The sequence below is a fragment of the Pempheris klunzingeri genome, chromosome 1, assembly GCF_042242105.1.
Source record: "Pempheris klunzingeri isolate RE-2024b chromosome 1, fPemKlu1.hap1, whole genome shotgun sequence".
In the NCBI taxonomy this organism is placed as follows: Eukaryota; Metazoa; Chordata; class Actinopteri; order Acropomatiformes; family Pempheridae; genus Pempheris; species Pempheris klunzingeri.
In genome coordinates this window covers 9,503,387-9,511,377 of record NC_092012.1, presented here as the reverse complement: position 1 = coordinate 9,511,377, position 7,991 = coordinate 9,503,387, and the positions used below count along the sequence as shown (strand labels likewise).

The 7,991-nt window shown below is 38.2% G+C and overlaps 1 protein-coding gene across 1 annotated transcript; it reads left to right on the top strand.

Moving 5' to 3' along the window:
* The first annotated feature begins 1,901 nt into the window (after positions 1–1,901).
* psmd14 (proteasome 26S subunit, non-ATPase 14) lies at positions 1,902–6,699 on the top strand. Its single transcript, XM_070829189.1, has 11 exons — positions 1,902–2,036; positions 3,036–3,091; positions 3,456–3,527; positions 3,633–3,752; positions 3,931–4,001; positions 4,245–4,395; positions 4,533–4,640; positions 4,865–4,939; positions 5,024–5,149; positions 6,040–6,102; positions 6,526–6,699. Exons 2-11 carry the CDS (start codon positions 3,044–3,046, stop codon positions 6,622–6,624), a joined length of 933 nt encoding a protein of 310 aa, XP_070685290.1. The 5' UTR covers positions 1,902–2,036; positions 3,036–3,043; the 3' UTR covers positions 6,625–6,699.
* The last annotated feature ends 1,292 nt before the right edge of the window (positions 6,700–7,991 follow it).

The window sequence follows — 7,991 nt, the reverse complement described above, 5'->3', positions numbered from 1 at the left end:
TGTCTATACACTGATCAAGTCATTGCTTCCATCAGATCCTTCAGTGGTGGATGTAGACCAGCTACGGTGTCATTATTATAGACCGCATTCAAAATGTATTAGCAATAATCCAACAGAAATTAGAAAAACACTGAGGCTACAGAATTAAGAGACCACATTAATAATGTATATCTTAGTAATGTGGGCTAACTCTCAAAGGCAGTAGAAACTAGCTTAGCACATCCTGAGCAGTTAAGACTGCTGAGTGGGTTGAATTGTGTTGAGGTAGCGAGAGGTCCTGTGGGTGTGGAGAGGAGAGGGAGGGACTGAGGAATGTGGATGATTATCTGCCCCTTCCTCCTCTACTGAGGAATTACGGAATTTGAAATTCCCTCTGACAACCTCAGCAAGCCAGCGGACCTGTCTGGCCGGGCCGTGTGGCCAGTGACACCGTTGGGTGAGATTGTGTGGGTTGTTCTGCTGGCCTGGCAACTGTGTGGCAAGAATACATGAAACCAAGCAGAGAGGCTTTTTCACAAGCCCAGTGATGGTGTGGTTTGGCTCAGAGTTTGTGGCTCCTCAGGGAATAATGAAATGCTTGCATGCTGAAATATGAGACACCACGCAAACATCACAGCCGTTTTCAGTCTTTTTAGTAAAGCGAGACACTGTATATAATATATTATATGTTATATTACACGGTAAGTGCTAGAGGGCAAGGTCAGGGTGCATTCAATTCATTTTGAAAATGTAAAGCTAATTATCTTAAAATACAGATCTAATTTACATGAAGGCTGATGTTTTATTATCGCTCCTTAAAAATCCATTGACACACTATAATTTCAAAATAAAAGCACATTATATGTATTCACTATATACTGTATATAAAGGTGTTTTCACTTTATATATAGTAGTACAGTACAGGTATAAAGAATAATTAAATAATCAGCCCAATATAAGCTTGGCGACTTTCCTGGGACAATAAGCATCAAGATAAAATGTTATCTAAATGGCACAGGCTAATTAAAACATAATTCAAAATAAACGTATTATGTCTAATGTGATCTAATGCTACACTTATCAGCTAAAAGTTACCACTGATAAAGTACCAGTGAAACCGTATCATAAAATGAACAGAATCGGAGTGGTTCTTTCTTTTGACCAATCAGAGAGCATCATTCTTTTGGCCAATCAGAGAGGTGTTTTCTTTCAGCCAATCAGAGGGCCACCTCAGGCCACACTGACTGGGCTAACGTGAGCTAACCTTAACTGTGACATAGCATTAGCTTTGTCATTGTCAGAACACAGTGCTGCTGCTAGCTAGCATACTGTTAGCAGAGCAGGACTGAAAATTTGCTGACTTGGGGACTCAATAAGGTAAAAACAGGTGTTGGTAGGACATCTCTGACCACTGAGTGGGTTACTGAGGGACCTTAATACACCAGCGTGATACTGGAGAATGTAGGGATGAGACTGAACGTGGATCAAACGAATCTTTTCCATGTATGCATTTTTTTAGGTCAAGCAGAGTGGATGTACATTTGCCTGACATGGTGTCTTCAAGTCATTTAAAAAGTAATTTCATTCAGGTGGTTTTCAGGTGACGTTATTTTGTACCAATATTTTGCATTATCAAATAAGCTGAGTGTTCCTGGATGTGCCAATCTGATCTATTGGCTGCTACATTTTAATGGGTTAATAGGTTTATCAGCTTTATGCAGAAATCATATGTGACATGGGCTACATCTGCTCTGATGTAATTAGTAGTAGTAGTATTGATAGAAGTAATAGTGATATGGTATGAATGAGGACGTACAATGCACATGATAATACATCCATGAGCATAAATTGTAATGACTGTGGCGCCCCCTTGTATTTGTATTTCGGAGTTACCAGTCGGCGACCACAAATGACGTCATCAGCGCGACGGAAGCAGTTTGTCTGAAAAAAAGAAAAAAAAAATCAAGACAATTCTGGCTGATTCATTGTAGCCAATTGGCCTGACTCGATACACAACAACACAGACTTTTCTGAATATCCGAAAGATTTGACAGCAGGTAAGTCGACTTATAGCTTTAACACAATGACTAGCTTTCATAAAATACGGCGAGATGGAGTCGCTGCTAGTAATTTGTTGCTGCTTTTCTTGTGCGAGATGACGGAGGCTAAGATAAGCATGAGTAAGCTAACAGCACGGTAACGCTTATAACGTTAACCACTAGTTAATAAAATGACCGATATAATGTCATTTAATGCCATATTTACCTGTTGTTATTATGGCCAAAACATAGTATATTATAATTAAAGTCAAAGATAAACGCGTAGTTATCCATCTCTTTATGCTGTGTTTGCGTGACTAGAGGTAAATTAGCTAACTGATGCTAACGAGCTAATAGATTTGGTGGCTAACTTAAGTTTTTTTCAGGATTCCCTTGAGTTTCTAAATACACCCATATTGTTCAATTTTAAACAGAATCAGCTCTTAAACATACGAAATTAACATAATTCCCAATTTACCAGTTTAGGTCACAATTCCAGCTCAGATTTATGTCAGTCAGCTTTTCAAGTAGGAAAAGTAAAAGTTGATATTAAGATAGAAATTAAACCCAAAGCTGACCGAAGTTTCATCAGCTAGCAAACAGTATCGGGTCACTTATAAAACGTACCAGGTTTATGTTAACTTTAATTGTTACGGAAAAAGCTAGATCTGTCTACTCAACACACCTGTCAAGTTAACTACTGAGATCTCTAGTGTCGTTTACAAGCACACAGTCTGCATGGTTAGTAAACTGTTTTATCCTAAAGGAAAGTAATCAATGTGTTTAACATTTAGCTAAATGGTCAAAAGCCTCCAGATGTTCCATTCAGATAAAAAACAAACTTTGAACCCACTTTTTGTGCATTGTGTACTTTGAAATCTTTGAGCTGAATTTGCCCTAACATGTTTTAAGATTTATTTATATATATCTGATCCTATCCTTGATAATTGTGCAAGTTGCTGGACATCTGTATTGTTTAAAGGCAAGCAAATGACTCCATTGTGTCTACTTTAACAGATCCTGATATGGACCGGCTGCTGAGGCTCGGAGGTGGAATGCCAGGGCTCGGCCAGGTAACCCAAAGTTTGAATTGTTCAGATAGAGAATGTAAATAAAGGTCTCTAATAGCATGAACTGAAAGCCCTTTCTTTATTCACACCAAACCTCTTAGACAAAAGCACCCATCTTTCACCTCAACTTAACATGTCAAGCGTCTGCCCGGTGGGGTCTGTGATTGCGTAAATGATGTGTCCAGTATTTCATACTATTTTATGATAAAAATTTAAACTTCATTAACTAATTCTCAGGGGTTCTCAGGGTCTTAATGAAGCATATCACTGGATTAAAGCATACTAAGTTATAACCCATTATACATTACATGCATTGAAGTCCTAAATGATAAAATAATATACTCTTTGCTTTATTTACTCTCTCCAGGGCCCCCCAACAGATGCACCCGCTGTGGACACAGCAGAGCAGGTGTACATCTCCTCTCTGGCCCTGCTCAAGGTAATTGCACATCGTCTGCACTAAGCATTCTCTTTCAAAGTGATTCGATTAATTTTTGTGTTTAAAAAAAACATTTCTGTGATTTCCCTCTCATGTATGATGTAGATGTTGAAGCACGGGCGTGCTGGTGTACCAATGGAGGTCATGGGATTGATGCTGGGAGAATTTGTTGATGACTACACAGTGCGAGTGATTGATGTGTTTGCCATGCCCCAGTCAGGAACAGTATGTATTTTCCTTTATATTAAGATTGTGCATCACTGCTATAGATAGACATACAGTAGATTGATAATACCTGATCTTTTTTGTATGTGTGCTGTTTTTGACAATTTTACAAGACTGTGTCTAGCGCTAATTTTTGCCTTGGCTCATCATTATTAAATTACATATTTCTCCCTCATAGGGTGTGAGTGTTGAAGCAGTGGACCCTGTGTTCCAAGCCAAGATGTTGGACATGCTGAAGCAGACTGGCAGGTAAAACTTATCTAGAGTTTTAATATTTAGATAAATAGTTTACACTAACCAATACATTATTGGAACTTAACTTTTAGAAATGTAATTCTACAAATTTTCATGTTAACTAACAACTTAAGTGTAAATTCAGGGTGAGCAGTTTTTAAACCTATTTTTAATGATGAAACAACTTGTTTTTATTCTTTGCCTTTTTTTGATACCATCTAAACATTTATGCTGTTCTGCACCCATATTGCTCATTAGACCAGAGATGGTGGTGGGATGGTACCACAGTCACCCTGGTTTTGGCTGTTGGTTGTCTGGCGTGGACATCAACACACAGCAGAGCTTCGAGGCGCTGTCAGAGCGCGCTGTCGCAGTGGTGGTTGATCCCATTCAGAGTGTCAAAGGAAAGGTAAAGATGTGTGGCTGCTACAGAAAAACCCTGTCACTCATTAGCTGTCATTTAGGTGCATAATACACGCCATTAGCTGTGAATTAGAACTTATTATTCAGTAAACTGCTTTCATGTACACCCTCTGTCCTCTGCAGGTTGTTATTGATGCCTTCAGGTTGATCAACGCCAACATGATGGTGTTGGGTCATGAACCAAGACAAACCACGTCCAACCTGGGTCATCTGAACAAGCCCTCAATCCAGGTAACGCATTGCACATGGCATAGGTCAGCAGATAACCTAATTCAACTCAGTTTTGTTAGCTTGTGGTCATATTAACATCACATGAGAGATCATCTCGTCATAATGAGAGAAAACGCACACTTGGCTTAATATATTCAATATGATGATATGAAAATTTTATGTCAGTACTTCAGAGTTGTGCATGTTATTTCATATACTTAACCTTAGATTTCTCATGTTTTCAGGCTCTGATTCATGGACTTAACAGACATTACTACTCCATCACCATCAATTACAGAAAAAACGAGCTGGAGCAAAAGGTTTGAGAAAACACGTCGTACAGAATGATTTTATGTGGTTGTTTTTAATAGAACCCGAGAAACATAACTTTTGTTATTCCTCAGATGCTGTTGAACCTGCACAAGAAGAGCTGGATGGAGGGCCTGACCCTGCAGGACTACAGTGAGCACTGCAAGCTCAATGAGACCATTGTCAAGGAAATGCTGGAGCTGGCTAAGAACTACAATAAGGTACATCTTTAAGGCATCAACTATAGATCTTTTTAAATTCCTTGGAAAGCACATTTTATTCAACTCTCTATAATGTGAAAACTGCCTTAAAATTAGCACCAAGGAGAACAAAGGCGTGCGTTACTTAATGATCATTGCAGATATGATTTAAAAATTTTATGTATATTTTATTACCCTTTTCCAAGTATTTATCAGGGTTTGTAAAAAAGTCTTTAAAGTGTGGAAAATGCCTGATTTTAACTGTCATGATTTCAAAGTCTGGAAAAGCTTGCATTGGAATAAACTCCGTCTACACAATCACTCATGTAATCCACAGCAAGCATTAGATAATCCAGATCAAAACATACAGTCAAAGTCAATATGAAGAATAAAACACAAACAAAGAGACAATACACATTGATTGCTGTAAGTATAAAGGAATTCTGCGCCTTACTTTTCACGCTTTGAGAATCTAGAAGATTTTGGTTAAGCTACCTGGAAAAGGTCTTGAATTTTACTCTTAAAAAGTCATGAACACTGAGTTAGGTATTCTTAATACTGACTTAAAAAAACTCTATTAATACAGAGATGAAAAGAAAGTGTCGTAACCAGTAAAACCACTGGTGCACCAGAGTCAGCATTTGAATCGAAACAACAGATCAATCAGAGGATCAGTGAGTCACTCTGCTCTGCGGCTGTTCTGGATTCCCCCCGTTAAAGTTTTTTTGATACGAAGACTCCTGTCATTCTGTATTTTCCATAATACAAGATTCATGGGATCTTGCAAATGGATACAGTATTTGCTGTACAACCAAAACTGCAAAAAGCGGTATATGGATACAAATATGCACGCAGAGCATGCCCCCAATGTGCTCCCCCTCATTACTAAGACACTGTTGTTTCCACATCAGGCTGTTGAAGAAGAGGACAAAATGACCCCAGAGCAGCTGGCAATCAAGAATGTTGGAAAACAGGTAAGAATGAATTTTCAAGCTTCCGATTGTTCTTGTTTTTTGGGGGTTTTTTTGTCATATAAATAATTGCTATATTAAAGTATGTGTGTGTAAACAGGGCTTTAAGTAGTCAGGCACCATGCCTGATTTAAGGCATAGAGCAGTTTGAAATTGTACAATTCTTAATTCAATACATCGTACACGTTTCCTCCTGGACAACTTTTCAGGATCACAAATATGTCTCGCTTAAATCCCTGCGTAAATTAGTACATCAGATTAGAGTGAGATTGTGCAGGCATGTCAGTGCAAGCAGAGAATTTTCACAAGCAGGTTACTTTGTCATCAAAGTTTCGTGGAGGAAAACAGAAGTTGTATTTGTCAAACATCCTCATCTCAAATCACATGATATCATCGATCTTTTCTAATTTTCTACCCTTCTTGCAGGATCCCAAGAGGCACTTGGAGGAGCATGTAGATGTTTTAATGACCTCCAACATCGTTCAGTGCCTAGCCGCCATGTTGGATACCGTAGTTTTCCAGTGATGGGCCTGTGTGTATAACTGTTAATATTGCAACATTGTTTTCTTTTATATAAAATAAATGTGTGTATGAAATGAAGACACTTGTGTCTGGTTTGAGTTGGACAGCATGGACGATGCCTTATTTTACTACCCAAGCAGTGAGTTTTACATTCTCGCAGCACATAACTTTGAATCAAACTATTTTATTTCTACAATATTGACAAAAGAAAAAACATCAAATACAAAATATTTGATGTTTTTTTCTTTTGTCAATACTTTTGATAAATGCATCATTAACACAGCAGATTTATTAAGCAAGTTTAACAGTTTTTATGTTTAACTGGGTGCATCCACAATTCATAACTTAAGGTACTTTCACCTTAAGTTATGAGTTAGCAAGTTTTGTTTATTATACTCTTTTGTAGCTGAATTCATTAAAAGGTGGAATTGAAAGCTGATAGACCAAGGCTCAGTGGAGCCTCTTGGTATATCAATGTAATATCACTCCTAACCACTAGATGGTACTACAGTTGCAAGTTACATGGACAAAAAATAGAAATTGAGATCAAGATGGAGTTTCATTCTCAAACAGGCTTGGTTGAGTTTTAACATACAACACAGAGTTGAAGCATCTTAGTCAAACTTTTTTTGACAGTTTAAGCAACAAGTTCATAACGTCCACTTTAATGTGAACTCTCACTGCTCCACCTTGAAACCACTGACACACTATCCATCATCTTCCACTGACAAAATTGGGATTCCTTCCCCTTTATCACAGATGTTAGCACAAAGTCAGTAATAAGGAAAAGGGTGATGATAAACGTTTGACAAAAATAAAAGCTGAACTTTTCACTGTAATTATGCTTAGGTTTGCGTCTGTGATGCACAACAGACGTCAGCTTCAGAGGTGACTAATCAGCTGTGAGGACATGAAAGGGGAATTTAGAATATTTCCACTGAGTTGCATAGATTGCAGCTTTTGTGATATTTTGCTTTCAGAAAAGAGGAATACGTAAGTTGTTAAGGACAAAAGAATATATAATCTCCCCATCCGGGAACAGAAGATGATGCACGTAGATGAACGTACCCCAAATGAGAAGGACACCTCTCATCTGACAATAGATCAACAACATCTTATCCAACCAGTGTTTTCTGATGAGCGTAGTCATGTACTCATAGTGTGAGCTGGACCTAACAGCCAATATCCCTCTTAGTTTATTACAGTTTGAAGGAAAATAAAAGTCTCCATAATGGGTTCACAGGATCTCAGCCAGGAGATGCAGCCTTGTGTTGCAGTAACTCCAATGACAGCTGAGAACATGCAGCATATGGCCTTCCTCCAGCCTTTCCAGTATATACTTACGAGACAGTGAGTTATGACAGATGTGG